This window comes from Silurus meridionalis, chromosome 2 (genome assembly GCF_014805685.1).
Source record: "Silurus meridionalis isolate SWU-2019-XX chromosome 2, ASM1480568v1, whole genome shotgun sequence".
NCBI classification, from domain to species: domain Eukaryota; kingdom Metazoa; phylum Chordata; class Actinopteri; order Siluriformes; family Siluridae; genus Silurus; species Silurus meridionalis.
Window position 1 is genome coordinate 9,319,173 of NC_060885.1, and position 21,959 is coordinate 9,341,131.

At 38.0% G+C, this 21,959-nt stretch overlaps 1 protein-coding gene across 2 annotated transcripts in view; it reads right to left on the bottom strand.

Moving 5' to 3' along the window:
• Positions 1-14,784, bottom strand: part of dok7b (docking protein 7b) — a 45,160-nt gene extending 30,376 nt beyond the window's left edge. For both annotated transcript variants that reach the window (XM_046872651.1, XM_046872642.1), the window contains exons 1-4: positions 14,704-14,784; positions 14,554-14,599; positions 11,387-11,608; positions 8,110-8,310 (exon numbers count right to left, since the gene is read on the bottom strand). In XM_046872651.1, the coding sequence (XP_046728607.1) occupies positions 8,110-8,310; positions 11,387-11,608; positions 14,554-14,599; positions 14,704-14,757 (523 nt within the window). In that variant the 5' untranslated portion in view covers positions 14,758-14,784. The remainder of the gene's footprint in view (positions 1-8,109; positions 8,311-11,386; positions 11,609-14,553; positions 14,600-14,703) is intronic.
• Between the last annotated feature and the right edge of the window lie 7,175 nt (positions 14,785-21,959).

Here is a 21,959-nt window from a genome sequence, read left to right on the forward strand (position 1 = left end):
TCATGTGTCATGGAAGGAGCGATATTCCTTTTAGTTATAGCGCAAACATAAAAAAGCTAATACAAACAAAAAATATCTTGTCTGAACAATGCTGACGACATCAAGGAAAAAACAAGCACCAACAGACAATACGCACATGAGACAAAGAGTCTTATGAAGAATGTAAGAATGTGCCAGACAATGTGATTCAGCTTTGAGTGATCAAGGACATGTGGCTGATAATAATTATTTTGTATTATTATATCCTGAAATCAGTCAAGATTGCTGTTATATCACTGGTCAATAGGAAAACATCATGCACTATGCCTACTTCACATATTGCCTAGTACCTGAGACCAGCATCGAATCTGCTGCATCCCTTGTGTGGTTTAAAGAGAATTAAATCCACTATAATGCACAACTTTGCACCTTGTTCTTTATAAAGACAGCAGCAGCTCAGGGAGCACAAAACAATTTTGAACAAAACATCCAGCCAAGATTTTAGCACAGAAGCAGAATGCTATTTGGCTCTGAGCAGCGTGGATGTCCTGGATGACAAGTGGACAACAGGCTTGCTGAGCTATGGACATTAAAAGGTCAGTAAAGTAGTTTGTGAAGACTCAAATTTGGAAAGGGATCTGGGATCCTACTCCAAGTTGGCATAAACACCAAGCATGCCTAATACAAAATTGCTTGCACAATTCCACCATGTCACAGTGTGTGCACATGTGACCATGTATGTGACAAAAGCAGTTTGCTGAGTTGAGCAGAATCTCATGACTGCATACTGTCTTTTTTATGTTTGCTGTGCATTTCCACCATTAAACATTTGACAATGATCGCAAGTTGATTTAGCAATTTGTGACGTAATAATTCAAGTGATCTTTTTACAGATCAATATCCAGAAGATATCACAGTACTATAATAAAGCATTTATATTTGGGTGGAATGAAAGAATAATATTTTAAGCTAAATCTTTGGACAACAGTCTCCTTACATGTACATATATACTAAATATACAAATACACTCACAGTTTAGAAAAACATGACTTTTTCAGCCATTTGTGGTTCTTCCCCAAACAGTTACTACAAACTTGAAGACATACAATTGTATAGGATGTCCTTGGATGTTGTTTCATTACGTTCTTTTCCTTTACTTGAACTAGGAGACCCAAACCTGTTCCAGCATGACAATGCCCTCGTGCACAAAATCCAGCTCTATAAAGATATAGTTTACATGGGTTGGAGTTGAAAATCTTGAGTAGCCTGCTGTAGAGCTCTTATCTCAGCCCTATCAAATACTACTGGGATGAACTGTAACACTGACTGCACCCCAGGCCTCCTCACCCTACATCAGTACCTGACTTTACTAACACCCCTGTGGCTGAATGAGCACAAATCTCCACAAGCACAGCCCAAAATCTAGTGGGACAAAATGGTGTATGTGTTTTCAGTGCTGTCACATTCCCTGTTTAAAGGTTGCTGTAGTATGATTTATGTCCAGAGGAGACTTTAATGAAATCGTTGCCACATCAGCCAGACACTACAAATGATCAAAATAATTGTAGTCTTCTTTTTCTTCTTCTTTTAGCTTCTCCCATTAGGGGTCGCCACAGTGGATCATCTGTCTCTATACCCCCCTGTCCTCTACATCTGCCTCTTTCAATCCAACTACCTGCATGTCTTCCCTTACCAAATCCATAAACATCCTTCTTGGTCTTCCTTTTTTCCTTGTTCCTGGTGGCTCTATCCTCAGCATTCTTCTACCGACATATCCCATGTCCCTCCTCTGCACATGTCCAAACCATCTTAATCACACCTCTCTCATTTTCTCTCCAAAACTTCCTACATGAATTGTCCCTCTAATAAACTAGTTTCTTATTCTGTCCATCCTCGTCACTCCTAACTGTCTTTTAGTCAGTGCCACTGTATCTAAACCATACAACATTGCAGGTCTCACCACAGTCCTACAAACTTTCCCTTTCACCCGTGCAGATACCTTTCTATCACAAATCACTCCTGCTACTCTTCTCCACCCACTCCACCTTGCCTGCACACTTTTCTTCACTTTTCTAACACACTCTCCATTACTTGCACTGTTGACCCCAGGTACTTGAACTCCTCCCTCTCATTCACACACATGTACTCTGTCTTACTCCTACTGACTTTCATTACCCTTTTTTCCAGCGTGTACCTCCACCCCTCCAGGTTCTTCTCAATCTGTTTCCTACTCGCACCACAAATCACTATATCATCTGCAAACATCATAGCCCACGGAGACTCCTGTCTGGCAACCTGTCCATCACCACTGCACACAGGAAAGGGCTCAGAGCCAATCCTTGATGCAGTCCAACCTCCACATTAAGACAGTCTGTCGTTCCTACTGCACACTTCACCGCTGTTACACTGTCCTGACCTGGCCAATCGGTACAAATCCTTTTCTCCTTCCAACTCCTCATACAACTTCTCATATGCCTTTTCCTTGGCTTTTGTCACATCCCTCTTCACCTGCTGCCACATCTTCTTGTAGTCCTGTCTACTTTTCTCATCTCTCTGCTGATCCCAATTCTGTTTTGCCAACCTCTTTCTCCTTGTGCTGTGGTGGAATGAGTAAGTGCAGGACAGTATACTTTCTTTCGGCTTCTTCCGTTAGGGGGGGGGGGGTCGCCACAGCGGATCCTCCGCACGTTGGATTTGGCACATGTTTTTACGCTGGATGCCCTTCCTAACGCAACCCTCCCCAATTTATCCAGGCTTGGGACCGGCACTATAAGGAGAAAAAGGTTGGCAAAACAGAATTGGCGATTTTGCCCATATTTCTCTACTCATTTTGGGTGCTTTTAGACAAGTACCTTCAACAGTGTTTGAGGTAATCTTCGTTAACAGGCTTGACAGGTTTCCAGCACATATAAATAAAAACCCTCACAAAGACCCTTAAAGTACCTCATATTTGGAACATCTTTACCTCCTCAGACTTTGCATAAGGGTAACAAGGGTCACACGAATATCACAGATAATTAAGAAGTACATCAATTAATCACTTCACAAAAAATGTATTTGTTATCCCAATCTCGATCTTTGCAATATCTGAACATCACTTACACATTGAGATTTGGTCAATTAAGATAATTTGATGTACAGTGCATGGCTGTCATGTGCCGTGGTTGCTCTCTCTTCACAGAAAAGCGATGAAGCTCTTTCAGAGTGACCATCAGGTTCTTGGTCACCTCCCTGACTAATTTCCTTCTCACCCGATCGCTCAGTTTGGCCAGGCAGCCTGCTCAAGTAGTCCCCAGATCTGTGCCTCGATACAATCCTGTCTCAGAGGTCTACAGACAATTCCTTGAACTTCATGGTTTGGTTTGTACTCTGACATGCACTGTTAACTGTGGGGACCTTATATAAACAGGTGTGTGCCTTTCCAAATCATGTCCAATAAACTGAATTTACCACAAGTGGAACATATAATTAGAGCTGTGAAGAGAAGCCCCCAGAAACAAAGGAAACTGTCTTTTTCCAATTGTAAAAACATCTCAAGGATGATCAGTGGAAACAGGATGCACCTCAATTGTTAGTGTAATACATTTGCAAAGATTTTAAACACACTTCTTTCACGTTGTCATTATGGGGTATTGTTTGTAGAATTTTGAGGAAAATATTAAAATAAATCCATTTTGAAATAAGGCTGAACCTTGAATGTTAACTTGATCTGTGAATACTTTCCGGATGCAGTGTAAAACTTTAATAAACTAGTCCAACCTATCCCCCATTTCTGCTGCCACAAAAAATGTTAATAGAGTGAGAAATTGTAATCACCAGGTACAATAGTAACTTGATGGAAGTTAAACAGGGCAGTAAACATGAAGTCAAATGATTGCATAACAACTACAAACAGTATTAGTTCCATTTAACATACTGTCATTTTAAAATGAAATTGAGCTGTGAATGAGTTTCTTTTTTTTTTTTATGAAAAGGTTAACATTTGTGCAGAAGCTCAGACATCAAGCGATACAATGCTAAGTAGGTTAGCTATCTCTGCGGAATTTGGACATTTTTAAAAGCTTACCTGAGCATGTCCTGCCAAAACAGAACAAAAATAAAAATCCAATATCAAAATATAATGTCACATCAGCTTTTTGCACGTCTAATTCAATTCTGTGGTCGTTTTCCCATTTCCACTATTTCACTTCTGTACAGTTGTGTGCACTAGCAGAAAGGAAGCATCTTTAAATTCTCATCACAATGACTGCTCATTAACAGCCAACCAATCCCTCATATGCTTTACCCGACTCAAATGAAACGTGACAGCTGACACACTAAATTATGATAGGAGCCATACAGGTACATTTACATTTTAATACACCGTCCTCAATTAAGAGTATTCACAAGCTCACTGTGGTTCACATGGTTCTCAATCCTGCCTTGACTAATCTGACTATACAAATGTTATATGCTAATGTAGCAAGACACCGAATGATTGGACTAATTGAATAGATGTAGAATGATCTGTGCAGAGCTATGACTCGGAACATATTATGAATTTATTTTTTTATTACAATAATCTGCATTTTGAGAAGCTAAAAACCCCAGTTAAAAAAAATATTGTAAAACAAAAAATGTTGATTCAATTCAACCATTAGAAAACACTGTAATTCCCCATGAGAGGCCAATGTTGGAGGACAATATTGAGGCAAGAGACTTTTTGTAGCAATATTTTTCATAAAAAGAAAACTTACGCTGAGCACAAAATTTGGACCAACTGCACATTATTTTTTCACATCAAAAACATTCTTTGGATTTCACCACTGGTTGTAGTCATTACAGTTTGCCTACTTAAAAAAGATTAAAATGGACATTAAAATGTTGTACCAGATCAGAAACTTCCCGGAGCAATTACTCTTCACAAACCCCACTGTGGAAAAAAGTATGAAAATACTGGAAGTGTATGCAATTTGTAATGAGGTCCAGGTCATCCGAGCAAGACCACCACAAGTGGAGCATATAATTAGAGCTGTGAAGAGAAGCCCCCAGAAACAAGCTAACAAATTTCACACTGTGTGCACAGGGTCAAAGTATCATGCTTCACTGCTCTTGAGGAGGTTGTGAGGTGAGAAAAAAAAGGTAGGCAGCGCAAGATACAAACCTCCCATTAGTACCGAAGGCAGAAAGGCCAACATGTAACTTGCTGAGAAGTATAAAAATGAACAAGGTTTTGTGGCAAAGGTGGGAAAAATAACCTTTAATCAAAATGATAGAGAAGAAAAAAGGCTGCTGCAGACTTTTGATTCTGTACATCAAAAAAAACATTGAATGAAGCACTGAACAAAGTTAACTAGAATATTCTTCATGAAGACTTTTGATCACATATTAATTATAAGCAAAGTAAAATTATTTTCTTCACATATTCCCCAAATGTTATATTATATACACTATTTGGACAAAAGGTTTGGACATTTAGTTTCCATTTGCCGGTAGAATATTATCCATTCTTCTGGGAATATGTTACACTAGATTTTGGAGTGTGCTTGTGGAGATTTGTGCTTATTCGGTCAAAAAGGTGTTAGTAAAGTCATGTACTGATGTAGGTGATGTTAGAAGGTTTGGGGTGCAGTCAGCGTTCCATTTCATTCCAAAAGTGTTCAATAGGGTTTGAGGTTGGAGCTCTAGAGAAGACCACTCAAGATCTTCCTCTCCAAACCATATAAACCATATCATGAAACTCAATTTGTGCACAGTGAATTTTGGAACAAGTTTGGGTCTCCCAGTTCAGGTAATGGGAAAATCCAAGGGACATCTGATATAATTGTGTGCGTCCAACATTATTGTAACAGTTTGCAAAACACATATAGCTTGTAATGTCCCAATATTTTTGTCCATATAGTGTAATATTTTTGGCAATCTGTTTTATATATATATAATTTATTTATTTAATTGATTATTTATTGATTTATAAAAAAAAAAAAATTCACCATCTAGCCTACAATCGAGAACGACGTGTGTGTTTACTATCAAATTTTAACCTAAATATGCGTTTTATATGTTTAGGTTTTAAGAGGAACTGATGAGGAAATTGGAAGTTAGTCACAGTAGCAGTAATGCGTGTCCCAATGTGTAGCGAGCCAGATGCTTACCAGTGCCTAGTCACAATATCATGAATCACAAAACCTGATCATGAATCACAATATACTGATTCATAGCTTGAGTCAGCGCACAAAATAGCCCTTCTGTCTTGTCATCTCAGGATACATTCTTATCTCAGGATTCTTCATATGTGTGCCTTTTAAAAATGGGGGTCAGACAGTGAGTCAGTCAGACCCATGGATTTGTTACATAGACTTTACTTTGAAAAGCGTGGCTCTACGTCCCTTTATATTTCAGCATCTGCAGCTGTTAAAAGACCGTTAGCACACACTATTACATGCCAAACCTATAAAACTAGCCCAAGTCTGTTACATAGCCAGATTCAACAGCTGAGCTTTCAAGACATGCACCACATAACACCTCAATCACCAGCAAAAAATGTTTTTAAAAAGATACCTCAATAGGAAAATCTTTTTTTTATTATTATTATTATTTCATAGTTTGGCTTGTATACAAGTCAGGTTTTAAGGTCTAACGGAACTTCATAAACAGCTGCATCATATTCAGCCAAAAAGACAGCTGGTGGGCTTTGCAGTAGTGTTAATGTTGAGTTCACACCAGAGCAGATCGCACATTAGTGAAAGAGAGGGCGAGAGAAAAGATGGGAGTGACAGAAAGTGTGTCTAATTTTCGCTCTGGACTCTTGACAGGAAACCTCCACCACTTCCACTACATGGAATGTCACTGAGATTGCGTGAAAAAGAGAGAAAGCAGTGGTGATCTTAGGAGAGAGCCTTCATTAAGAATGTTAAACGTCACAGAGCACTGTTCAATTCTCTTATATGAACGGTCACAAAGAATCGTTTTCTATAACAGAAACCCAGACAATAGTTCTTGTTGTCTAGTTTATATTAATGCAACAACCTAAGCCAAATAATACACAAATGAAGAAACCTTGTATTTTAACAAAGAAAAATTAGATAATCAATGATATGAGTTATAAGTTGGACAATGAGTTATCTCTTAGGAGATTTTTATTTAACATTTATGGAAGGAATTTAGTGACAAAGTTCTCCACCACAGGAAAGTCTTCAGGACAGAGGAGTGTGAATGTTCTGGTTCTTTGGTAACACAACAAGGTATGTTTATTTGTCCAATTAACTTCAATAGTGAAAAAAAAGAGAAATGGCTCTCTAAAGCTACTATAATATAATCAACACCATTTCCCTTAATTGTCCACAACATTAAATAAAACTACTGTATAAACTGTAAAAAGTATGACATGGTGTTCTATGTTGCCAAATGTTCATAAAATAAGAGAAACAAATCGCTTTTGGATGTGCTGTTATAAAAGTGTTCTATTCCTTATGCGTTGTCCTGTAATGTCCTGTAATGCAGTCCTGCACCTTTGCCTATTAGCATTTGCCTTAATCAATGTAATTTATCACTTGAATTGAACTGAATAAACACATACAGTTCAATACAACAAACAATTTCTAGCATAGCAACAACTATCCAATCATACTGCAGGGTATATTTGGTTAATACCGAATGCATACAGAAGAATGTCAGGTGTAATAACCTGATGCAAGACACTTGTAAGCAGAAATAACATTTCCTAAAGGATAGAATCGTAAAAAATAACCACACAAGAGCTTCAGAACAAGTTCAATTCCATTTGATTAGTCAAACAATGTCTCATTTCACAAATCAATTCTGTTCTTGGAGTAATAAATGCTCATCCCTAAGGAAAGGCATCATACTTCAGCCGACATTTTCAAGACATATATTCTACTCCCTATTAGTAGACTTCTGTAATAAGCTTTTTGTCATTACTCATGACATGAGGTTACTCATATAACATGAGTTCAGGGAGCAGCTAGCAAGACCCCACAACATTTTTATCACAAAGAGGATTTGGGGTACTCCAAATAGTACTGTACTCCAGGAAACTGCAGCAATAGCCGTAGAAATACAGTACTACAGCATTGGCATTTATACGTAAAACACACACACACACACACACACACATACACAAAAGAGACTCACAATAGCCGCAGCGTGTCCCTCCCTCGAAGATAAATCCATTAGGCACTGCTCCATAACGTCTCAGGTCAGTCAGTCTCCAGTGCGCAATAACTGCTGGAGGGATGTCCCGGGCTATAACAAGCAGGTTATTACACAGATGCAGGGCGGCTGCACCGCTCTCCAGCTTAGTGCCTGGCTGGATGTTTACACTGAACCTGTGCACTGAAAAAAAAGCAACCTTTTAGTAGAAGATTAGCACTGAAGAGTTCATAAAATATTTGTAAAGACATTACTAACATTAAATATGTTACTTGCAAAAATGATTGGTATTTTATGATATGGGACACCGAACATCTGTAGCCACATGTGGTTCTCCAAACTGTTACAACAAAGTTGGAGGCACACAATTGTATAGGATGTCTTTGGATGCAGTAAGTGCGCTTCATTAAGATATGCTTAATATGGGCAGCATGTTTTTAACATTTATTCCAAAGCTAAAATATAACACAAAGGATGTGGCATGAAATATATTGTCGAATTGTGAATTATTACATTCAGACCTTAGGAGGAGACTTTTAAAGATTTTTTATATGCTGCAGAAGTCCTGTGTACAGAGATGTTATGCATTATGCTAATCTCACTTCAAAAAATTTAATAAATACAGTGCCAGCTAGAGCGATGTTTTTTTGCATTACTGGCATTGTGATATTCATTTAAATATGCCAAAGTAAACGGATTCAAAGTTCTGTGCTATTCTCCTGTACCTAAAGGCATTCAAGCCAAATGAGTTCATTTTTTTTAAGAAAAATAAAGCATGGAAATCATATGTGAGAAAGTAAGCAGTAAACAGGTTTCTAGGACATGAAACGTTCATCACGATCAGGATGCATGCTCAAAAAAAAGGTATATTTAATAACTTGTTTTAAAGTGACTTTGTCATAAGTCAAAGACGAAGCTTATTTCCTGATGATGATTCTGTTGTCTGCCAACCCACACATATCAAAAAAGAAAGAGAGAAAGAGAGAGGGGCAACAGTAGTCCACTATGCTGACTGACTCATCAATCATGCTCAATGTAAGGCAAGTTAGCGAGCTGTCATATATCGAGGGAGCACAGCGGAGGCAAGGAGACTGATGAGCGAGCTCGAGCATCGTGGGAAATATTCACTGCGCTTCACGCAACACAATTTTTTATCACTCTGTCAGCAGGGCACACGCACAAACAAATAAAGACAGGGAAGGACGTGGAAATTTAAGATGCAACAGAGCAGGAGAGAAACACTCATTATCTGGGATGTGTTTAAGTATGTCATGATCATATACTCCACGTCACTATAATTGCATCATCATTTATCACAGCTCACCACATTACCATAATATTCAGATTTATTGCATTGTAGAAGCCTTATATACCATCACATATAGGATGTCTAGGATCCTAAAATCTGTATAACAAAAAAAAAAAAAACATTAAGACTTTCTCTTTTATATGGCACAAAGACAATAGTACTACATACACAGGTACCTGCTGCTGAGTTTTCAATTCAGATGTTTTACACGGTGTGGATCAATTTTCCATGAAAGGATTTCTTCATCTTATATGGATGTGTTTGTTCAGTTATTGGTCCAAAAATTGGGGATGACTCTATAGAATCCTATAATGAACAGATAAACTGTGTTATGTGGATTTCCCTATTCCATAATGACAATCAACCTGTGCACAATTAAGCCCCATTAAGGTATGATTTGGTTGGAGATTTCTGGACTGGAAGAACTTAAGTGTCCTAAACAGAGCCTTGACCACAAGCCCACTGAACCTTTGGGATAAACTGGTACTCCAGACCTTTTTGTTCAACATTAGTGTCCAGGTTCTTGAAGAACACAATTCTCCACAGCTATGTGCCAATATCTAATGGAACCCTTTCCAGAAGAGTGGAGGTTATTATAACAGCAAGGTCATTATTAATAACAATGTTTTTTTTTTTTTTTTTGTCATACATGATCCACACTTTTGGCCAAATAATAGATCTGTAATGCACATAAATATTATTCAACTTGATAACAAGCCTATGCAGCCACATACCACACAAAACAATACAGGGTGTGTGGCAGCATCACCTTGGTTCACATCAATGGTCAATCCACAACACATCGACACCCAACAACACCCCTCTATTCTCCTATTCTCTTTTTCTCTCCCCTCCCCTCTATTTTGAGTTAAATATTCTCCTGAGGTACTACTGACAAGCAACCATGTCTCTTTCTTCTTTTTGATCCTGATGCCCTATTATTGGATGGAGTCCTCTGCAATTTAAGACCACTCTGTGCAGATAAGGATGGATCCACATGAACTGCCTAAAGAGTTGCACAAGAACTATGAGGATGGATTTGGACTGTCATTAATATAAACAGGCTTTTACAGCGACGTAGGACTGCAATTTGCATAAACAGTTCTGCATTTAAGCAGCTTTTAGTGAACACTACACCCCAACAATGATACATCTATAATAAATAGACAATGAGGATGAGGATTAGTTCGCTTTCAAGTCTGGTTCCTCTTAAGGTTTCCTTATACTATCTGAGAGAGTTTTTTCTTGCCACTGTCACCACTTGCTTAATCAGTAGGTATAAACTTAAAGAGATTAAACGTATACATTTCAATTGCAAAACCTATTTATCTCGGTAAAGCCACTTTGGGACAACGTCCATTGTTATAAACGCTACACGGATAAAACTGAATTTACCTGAATTTCCAGGCTTTTTTAAAAATGTGTTAATAAGGTTTGAAACAGATACGTGTGTGTTGTGCTCCCCATTTTGGCTGTTCAAATCCATCGCAACCTTCTGACAGCTTCCCGATTCAGACATGAGAATGAGTTCAGTATGTTCTCCTTTTGTCAAAAGCACTCTAAAACACTTGAAATGTACTGAGCTGACCCTGTGTGTAAGAACAAGTTTTCTTTAACTTCTAAAACTATGGGAGGAGTTTGCGAAGGAACTTTCTGGAGAAACGTACAGAAGGCTGTCAACTTTAGCAGGCCATATTTTTAAACTTCAAGAGTGCATTCACGTCACACACAACCTGACCGGCATTCAGGGGAGTGACTTAATATAGACCTCTCAACCACAAATGATGTTTGCTATGTGCTCCATCTTTGCATGTGTATGTGTGGATGTGTTCTTTTAAAAAGTAGTGTACATGAAGATGCAGGGACAGAAGTTTGTGTTGTGTTATAGTAGCTTGCTATTGAACATTTGCACATATACATATACATTCTATCAGTGTGGAGATTTCTCACCCTCTCCAAGGCTGTAGCGAATGCGTGTGTCCCAGGCCAGGAGGTTTTCCCTGCTGTCGAAGCCGAGTGTAACGGACTGCGTTAGACAGAGCAGGGTAAGAGCATAGTTCACGCCTTCATAACTTTGCAGGAGCTCCAAGCCACAGATATCAGCCAGGGTGAGCTGACTCTTCTCCCGCTGGCCTTTACTGCGTTCCTTATAGACCAGCACACACAGGCAGTCTGCCACAAACACACAAACACACACATTCAGAATTAAACAATATTTTATTTGGTATAATGCAAAATATCCAAATCTTACTGAAATGTTTTAATGATGTAACAAATTACTGTTAGAGAGCGATACAAAACATCATAATATGGAAATCCAAATCTGACATTTCACTTTCATTCGCAGCTTTCATATGAAAAATTCTTTCAACACGTCATCACTATGTCTGTCTTGAATTCTTTTGGGTACAGTTTACTACTTTTTATTTGTTTCTGACATCAGCGTCACATACAGAAAAATAAAACACAGACACTAAAAACAAAAAACACAAAATAACTCGAAAAATGGACAAAGAACAAAAGAAACCTAAACGTGAGCATAAGCAAACCAACACTTTTAGCACAACGGGAAGCATGAATAGACAAATGTGAGACGAAGACTGCCGTGAAAGCTGGGACATGCGCAGTATATTTGCAAATCAAGGAACAGGTGTGAGTGATTAGTGACATGTGACAGTCATGTCATGGTACAGTGTCTGATAAGAATCGTAGTCCTAGGCCATAAATCCTGACAAACATTAAGAATTTTTGTTACTGAGCATCTCTAGTTTGTTTATAGCTTTAATGCAAAATAGCAGATAACATAAGAAATACTGAAAGGAAAAAGAAACCCTTATGTTTTATTCAAAACTATAAAAAGCAAGATCTTTTTTTTTACATTTGGCAACAACAAACAAACAAATGAATAATGTTCAACCTGCTTTGCCAGCATTTGTTGGTACAGTTATAAGAGCTTGTTAGCACCTGTAGTCTATAATAATCCTCTCCTACACAAATGTCTTGTGCAGGCCAGCATGTAATTAAAGTGAAGCCGTTGAGACATCAGTGTAACGTTCGGACGATGGTCTATATATACTGTATGTGTGTGCAGTTGTAGCTCAGCATGAATAGACATACAAGCAACTGCCATATGAAGCACTTCAGAGAGAGAGAGTGATTTACTGCAACAGCCGGAGACTGACTGACTCATTACATAGCCTGTGACCAAATCCCCAAATTTTGTGGACTTCGGGGCATTTCCTAAAAGCTCGCATTAAAACATTCTGCCATTATAAATGCCAAAGAACTGCATTCTTGTACAGTAAGAGGCCACGTGATTAAGAACGCAAACCAACCACAGGCATTTTGTTTTATTCAAATGAAAGTCTATAAGCACTTTTACATACAACATAGTGTTTGTACCAATCCACTGATTGTTTCTTGTTGAGAAGAAATGAAAAGGTGACAGTTTAGATGATTGTTACTAGATAAGTGTACAAGTTACATAAATAGACGAGAGAATATACCATATGCTCCACTTTGCCTTGTGGTGCACAGTAAGGCTGAAATGATTATTGGCGCTCACCTGCCCACCCTTCAAAAACTCTATACATCCAGACTGGGACAAAGAGTTTAAAAATAATGCTTCTTTTTCTGGCCAATGCTACAGAGCACCAAACACCAAGACAACGAGCCACAAGTTTCCTCACCCTGGCAATGTACCTCGTGAACAGTTAAATGTGGTCCCCATTGTGCAAGAAATCTACGCAAATTAATGCAATACCACTTACATTTTTTTGAAAATACCCTACATCTTATTCTATTTCACTTACTGAGTCTCCTTCCAGAAATGTTTCATCAAAGACTCCTAAGAGAAAACCTCACCAGCAATTAGTTCTTGTTATAACATATTCGATTGAGTGCAATCATAATTCTGTGGTTGGGTTCAACGTTCCTCCATGCTTTTGTGAAAATTTAACAATTTGATACTATAAGACTGGATAATATCTGTCCTGTACAAACCAAGACCCTGATAAAGATTCATCTCAGTTCTGTTGAAGACAATCGAAAAAGCGAACTTTTCTATTGTCTTTTGCCAAAAACCAAGAAAACTACTGGCTGAATCTAACACATAGACAAACAGATGTCTATATTTCAGGTCAGAAAAATCAGGTATTAAAATGAGATAAACAGAGATAAAGCGCATATATACTGTAGCTGTATAAAAGAATGTATATGTCTCGTTGCCTACTGTATACGTTCGAACGAGTCATTGGTGACTGTGGCACGGAAAAACTCCCTGAGATTGTATAAATAAGAAACATTGAGAGGATTTAGACACAAAAGAAAAAGCATCCTTATCTGGGTGCCATCAAATGTCCATTCATTACAGTTTTATCATTGTGTCCTGCCTAGAGTTTAAAAAAAAAGTGTGACCTGATATTCATTAATAAATGGTGCTAAATTGTTGCTGGAGTATACGAGGGTTAACACTCTATGGGCCATGCTATTATAGGTAAATATACTACTTGGACTTGTTCAACATGTGTTCTTCCTTATGTTTTCCCTTTGGGGCATAAGAATTCAAGTCTGTAAAACAAATATTCATAAGATTTCTACTGAAATCACAGAGATAAGCAGAACTACAGCTCATATAACAATTATCCAATCAAAATTGTATATACAGAATTAATGATGAACAGAAAAGGGAAAGATACAGTAATGTGGAGTTAAACCACTTGACTTTTTAATACATATTATAATAGAACAGTGCAGTGATGCAAAAATCCGGCACTATTACTACATCATATAGAATCAAATATATTGATTCGTAAATTTCTCCATTTAAAGTTCAGGCCTGGGTTGTCTTGCAAGTGCTCTGAGTTGCACGCACTGCCACAGCGACATTCTGACATCACTGGGATTCCAGGTGAAATACCAGACAGGGGAAAGCGGAGTATAAATACCTCATGGGGAATTGCACAATCTTTGGTTTAAACCCTTTAGGTAGTTTGTTTGTTTGTTTGCTTGTTTATTAATTTATTTTGAAGAACCAAGTGTTTAACTGTTAACAATCGACAATGCTGTAACACACACACGCACACACACACAGTTGTCAACGTATGCCTTTAGCTTACCTGCTACTGGAGAGGGCTTTCGCAGGACCACCCATCTGGTTTTCCACTGTAGAGACAGAAAGACAGTGAAAGTCTCACCTGGAGCAGGTACTCTCCCCCAACCTTGACTGATTCCCCTTCAAAAAGTGGTAATAAGTAGTTTAGAGAAACCTTTTTCCCTTCTCTGAGTCTCACTTGTCCCTCGACGACCACTGTATCGGTCATCTTGTGTCATGGTTCCTGACAGCTGTGTGTGTGTATGTGTGTGTGTGCACACAAGAGAGGGAAAGAGGGAGTGAGCAAGAGAGTGAGTGTTTATGTCCGGTTCAAAATAACTTTAATGGCTGTGTGCACATGGTGTACACTGCTCTCACTCCTCCTGTAGCTTTTTACAAACTTAGCACAGCAGCACTTACACCAATCAACCATAACATTAATACCACTGACAGGTGAAGTCAATATTGTTTATTATATTGTGGACCCGGTCAGTGGCTTTGGTATATTTTAGGCAACAAGTGAAATGTCAGTTCTCAAAGTTGTTGGGTTGGAAGTGTGAAAAATGGGCAAGGATCTGAGAGACTTTGACAAGGGCAGGCAATACCTGGGTCAGTGAATCTGTCAATTGGCAAGTCAGAACACTAGGTGTTCCTGGTGTGCAGTGGTTAGTACCTACCAAAAATGGGTACAAATAAAAAACCTGGTGTTGGCTAATGGATCATTGATGCAAAGGCTAGCTCATCTGATTTAATCCCAAAGAAGAGCTAATGAAGCATGAATTGAAAAAGATAATGTTGGCAATAGAAGGATTGCTTAGATGTAGACTGGTCAGAGTGTCAATGCTTATCCAGGAAAAAGCAAAGGTGTAAAGAGCACCTGAAAATCATACTTGATCATACTTAAAAATCACTAATTCTAAAAAGTCATAGATTATCTGATTTGAACAGTACTTTTTAGTACAGTATTTCACTCATATTGAACGTAGGCTGCATTAGACCTAAACTCCAAGACACATGTTAGTGAAAAACCAAAAACAATTAATTTGTAAGGTTTTATTTCCTAAAACACAAATTAAATTGTACACCTCAACACTAACCAAAGATCAACACAACAGTCTTTTCAACATGCCAGAATGAAACCAAGATCAAACAAATCGAATAAATAGTGCTATTAGTTTTTAATGGACAAATAAAGTTAAAGTAAATCATTTTAGAGAGGATTAAAAATAAATTTATAGAGCTGACTGTGATTTGATGCACCTTTAAATCCTTTTGGAATGAAAATGAAGCCAGCAGTGCTAAAACATCTCTCACAGGCAGAAGATGGGATGGGGGAGTGCTGAGCAATTAGTTTTTGTTATAATACAATAACAATGTAAATGTAATTAGTTACTGTACTTGAGTAGCTTTTTTCATGTATCTGTACTTTACTGAAAAATGTCCATCTGGGAACTTTAACTTCACTGCATTTCAAAGTCAAATATCATTTTACATTTTGTGAAATCAGTCATTCCTTTTTATTTAGGAGTGAATACAAACTTAACTGATCAAACACACAGCAAGTCACCAATCAGGGGAGAGCACGAGCTCTGTTTTGAACTGGTTTGGATTGGATCTACTTCTCACTAACATACAGTTCAGCATCAGTTCAAGAGCAAGCAGAACATATAGAGAGGAATGAACGATGGAAGAAACTCCTGACTCTAACTTACCACAGCACCCGTGGCCTTATTTGCGTGATTTTTTTTTAAGTTGTTGAAAAGAAGATTTTGGGCTCATGATAATTTTTATTAGATATCCTTTTATTAATAGATTGGTGCGCTAAGAGTAACATTAGAGTATTGTAACAAAAACAACAATAGGATAATTATAATAGCCATAATAAATGGTAATTTGTATACTTAGGAAAATTTGAAGGCAAATACAGTGCCTTGCGAAATTATTCGGCCACCTTGAACTTTGCGACCTTTTGCCACATTTCAGGCTTCAAACATAAAGATATAAAACTGTAATTTTTTGTGAAGAATCGACAGCAAGTGGGACACAATTATGAAGTGGAACGAAATTTATTGGATATTTCAAACTTTTTTAACAAATAAAAAACTGAAAAATTGGGCGTGCAAAATTATTCAGCCCCCTTAAGTTAATACTTTGTAGCACCACCTTTTGCTGCGATTACAGCTGTAAGTCGCTTGGGGTATGTCTCTATCAGTTTTGCACATCGAGAGACCCATTCCTCCTTGCAAAACAGCTTGAGCTCAGTGAGGTTGGATGGAGAGCATTTGTGAACAGCAGTTTTCAGTTCTTTCCACAGATTCTCGATTGGATTCAGGTCTGGACTTTGACTTGGCCATTCTAACACCTGGATATGTTTATTTGTGAACCATTCCATTGTAGATTTTGCTTTATGTTTTGGATCATTGTCTTGTTGGAAGACAAATCTCCGTCCCAGTCTTAGGTCTTTTGCAGACTCCATCAGGGTTTCTTCCAGAATGGTCCTGTATTTGGCTCCATCCATCTTCCCATCAATTTTAACCATCTTCCCTGTCCCTGCTGAAGAAAAGCAGGCCCAAACCATGATGCTGCCACCACCATGTTTGACAGTGGGGATGGTGTGTTCAGGGTGATGAGCTGTGTTGCTTTTATGCCAAACATAACGTTTTGCATTGTTGGCAAAAAGTTCGATTTTGGTTTCATCTGACCAGAGCACCTTCTTCCACATGTTTGGTGTGTCTCCCAGGTGGCTTGTGGCAAACTTTAAACGACACTTTTTATGGATATCTTTAAGAAATGGCTTTCTTCTTGCCACTCTTCCATAAAGGCCAGATTTGTGCAGTATACGACTGATTGTTGTCCTATGGACAGAGTCTCCCACCTCAGCTGTAGATCTCTGCAGTTCATCCAGAGTGATCATGGGCCTCTTGGCTGCATCTCTGATCAGTCTTCTGTATGAGCTGAAAGTTTAGAGGGACGGCCAGGTCTTGGTAGATTTGCAGTGGTCTGATACTCCTTCCATTTCAATATTATCGCTTGCACAGTGCTCCTTGGAATGTTTAAAGCTTGGGAAATCTTTTTGTATCCAAACCCGGCTTTAAACTTCTCCACAACAGTATCTCGGACCTGCCTGGTGTGTTCCTTGTTCTTCATGATGCTCTCTGCGGACCTCTGAGACTATCACAGTGCATTTATATGGAGACTTGATAACACACAGGTGGATTCTATTTATCATCATTAGTCATTTAGGTCAACATTGGATCATTCAGGGATCCTCACTGAACTTCTGGAGAGAGTTTGCTGCACTGAAAGTAAGGGGGCTGAATAATTTTGCACGCCCAATTTTTCAGTTTTTTATTTGTTAAAAAAGTTTGAAATATCCAATAAATTTCGTTCCACTTCATGATTGTGTCCCACCTTTTGTTGATTCTTCACAAAAAATTACAGTTTCATATCTTTATGTTTGAAGCCTGAAATGTGGCAAAAGGTCCCAAAGTTCAAGGGGGCCGAATACTTTTGCAAGGCCCTGTACTTTTGTACTTTTATTCTGGAGTAATATTTTACAGAGTAAAGTATCTCTACTTAAACTCAAGTACATGGTTTGTGTACTTTGTGGTTCAAATATTTATTGTCAATTAAAATATAATTAAGTAAAAAGTACATAAATTAAATCATAAATGTAGTTGAGTATAGTGCCAAAGTTGCTTATAACGTTGATATTCAGTAAAGTAAAGTAAAGTAAAGTAACCAAAAAATTATTTAAGTACAGTAACAATGTACATTTACTCAAATACTTTACTGAAAAGAAGTCTAAATTTAAAAAAAAAAAGAAAGATATGGTGGCCTGGGCTGATGAATCAACTTTTTTTTTACATCATGTAGACACCTGATGGAAGCAATCTGATGCTATGGGCGATGTTCTGCTGAAAAATCTTGGCATGTGGATGTAAGTTTAACATGTACCACCTACCTAAACACTGCTGCAGACCGAGTACACCCTGTCCTAGAGATTATTATAACATTCTTCCCTAATGATGGGTTGTGGAACATGACAAAGAAATCAGGTATTGCCTTGTCCTTTAACTTCCCCAGATTTCACTCTGATCATGCATCTGTAGGATGTGCTGAACAAACAAGTCAAACACATGCTTAAATGGGTTTTGAATGTACACAATATACTAATCAATGGACACATTCTGACAGGAAAGTAGTGTCTATAGTTTAGCATTTCTCTTATATTTAACTAAGTACAAATGTAGAGTGGTATCAAGGTTTCCATGATGACCAGTGAGCAAGCAGGGTTTAGAATTATGGGTTATTTCAATTACTGTGTGTCATCATTAAAGCATTTAAATAATTGTGCTACAATTACAGATTATTATATATGCCAATTGTTATTGAATCATTACAATGTGAGGGGGAAAAGGGGGCTGGGGTTATGTAATTTAGCTTCAGCAATAATGTAATAGATGGTCAATAGAGATTTATTAGCATACTATAATGTTAGCATAAAACTTCACAGATTTTCATATCACAAAGTATGTCATTGTATCAAAAATGTCTTTTGGCAACAAAGGAAACATTCATATCATTGTGACAATTTAGACCCCTTAAGAAGAAACCACACACACACAAACAGACTTCCTGAGACAGTGGGGCCTTAATGTCTGCGTGCTAAAACAGACTGCGAGGCGACTGGACAGACGTTTTCACAGTTGTTCCCTTGGGTTAGGGTGTCTAGTTCGAGGTTTCAAATTGAAGTCACTTAACTCCTCAGTCAGCAGCCCATTAGTGTAAACATTCCTCAAAGTCCCAGACAATGGAGTCTGAAATCGGTAAGACAGCCCACACACAATTAAGTGTGTGCAATTTTTTATCTATAACTGTTCTGTTATAAATCAGAGAAAGTAAAATCTACAACAGGTGCCAGATTATATCCTTACTCATACAGGCAATGAACTGGAAAAGTGACCAGATGTTTCAGCGCCAGCATGGCTGAAAGTTCTAAAAATTGGTTTAGGGGTAACCTGTAGCTCCACAACCTGTAGCTTCAACCATGAACTGCAGATCCTGACCTGTAGCTTCAAACATAACCTGCAGCTCCAGAACAGTATCTCCTTGACCTATAGGCCCAAACATGAACTGCAGCTCCTGACCTGTAGCTGCATGATTTGCCGAGAAATGCTGTGGTCAAATAACAACCTAGTGGAACACTGGTAAGCAGAAAAGCATCTCTAAATGCACAACGTTAAGAGATGGATGTACTACCAAATGATTTAACACCTGTAATATAGTGCCTAGTTGTACTACATTAATAGCATATTGTCATGTAATGGAAATCAACAGTTGTCAAGCTGTCTGTTAAACCAAAATATTTCACCTGGAAAAAAAACAAATGAGCAGAGTCAGAGCATTTAATGGAAGAGTGGACAAATAGCATACCAGAGATTATAATGAAGCGACTGATATGGTACACATTCAGCATTGTGATATTTGGAGCTCAGAATATAAAAGCTTTAATCCTAGTTATGGCATTGCTCACAGCTCCAGGGTCTGGGGTTTGATCCTGGGCTCAGGTTACTGTCGGTGTGGAGTTTTACAAATTCCCCTCGCATCTTGCATCGATGTGGTTTTCCTCCCACCTCCGAATAAAGGCTGTAAGTAGAATGCTTATTTTTAATAGCTCAGAGTGTCTTTCCAGGATAGGCTCCAGATCACACAGCACCTCTGGAGTGGCTACAGACAAAAGCTTAGCTTAGTGACATTAGAACGACAATATTGCACTGATATGGCTGCTCATGTTTGTAATAAGTCAATATGCTACACTAAATGCCCACATAAGAGGTTTGAGACAAAGTTCTACTATTCACCATTAGTCTTGCAGCTCCAGTGAATAAGTTAAGAAGAATTAAGTCACAAAAAATTAGTTTGAACAGGCACACACACCGATCAGGTATGACATTATAACGTTATGACCAGTAAATAAATATCACTGATTTTCTCTTCATCATAGCACCTAGTGGGTGGGGTACATCAGGCATCAAGTGAACATACTGATGTGTTAGAAGCAGGAAAAGTTTGACAAAAGCCAAATTGTGATGTGTGTACGACTGGGTCAGAGCATCTACAAAACTGTAGCTCTTGTGGGCTGTTCCTGGTCTGCAGAGGAAGGAACAGTGGGGAGCCAGTGACAGGGACATGGGCAGCCAAGCCTCATTGATGCATGTGGGGAACGAAGGCTGGTCCATGTGGTCTGATCCAACAGGCAAGATCCTGTAGCTCAAATTGCTGAAGAAGTTAATGCTGGCAATTCTCGATGGGTCAGAACTGTTATGGCAGCAAAAGTCTAAAAAAACAATTTTAGGCAAGTGGCTATGCTTACTTATACTTATGCCTGTTTGGTGTATAAGAAAAAATACTATTTTCTGTCGGTTCATGTAATGTATAATTCGATTGATATATTAGGATAATTATATTTCTCATATTTGGGTTTTTTGTGTGTCTTTAGTGAGCATTATATCAATACATCCTTGAAGGCTTTTCAAAATTAAACTTTGATGTAATCAAATAAATATCATAAAATAAAATGCTATTTCTTCATTCTTTTAGATAAACTCTAGCAATATCTAAGAGAGATAGAGGTCCTAATAATCAAAATCATTTTGAAATTTTCCAGACTGAATAATTCAACAATCGTACCGCTACCACAGCTTGATGATATCATATGCATTGTCCACTATTTATGTTATTATACTTCTTTTTATTTCCCCCACAGTGCATACACTATGGACATTCCGGTAAATGTGTTCAGTTCCTTTGCAACGAACCCAGAATACATAACCATGATTATATAACTGATAATAATGCCAATTATGCACTTCTCTACATTCCTGCTGACTTGCTGTAATGCTGATCTGTATTTAAGATATAGATATGCCACCATTTTGCAAGTGCAGCAATGTCCCAGATAGCACGCACACACACACACACACACACACACACACACCTAGCAAGCGTGGGACGTCAGCACAACGTGTGCAAAATTACAACTCGCCGAAGTCACTCACACATATATATATATATATGTATATATACACAAAATACACATGTAAGTGCTAAATCTGATAATTATAATTACATCCTAAAAGTCCATGAATTAAATAAATCCTAACCATACAATGATGCTGTTTTAATAAATGACATAAGGTGACTGGAGGTAACAGATGGGTAAAATAAAAACATTGTTCTCATATTTCGAGTTGGAGAACAACACCACTGCAATATCAGATATGTGTAAAATGTGTACATGCATACAGAGAAGCCAATTTTCTCTATATGTAATTCAGCTCATGTATGGCAGATATCACTTCTGCAGATTTAAGTCAGCAATAAGCATGCTGTTATACAAAAACTATCAACAAGAGTGTTGTATAAGCA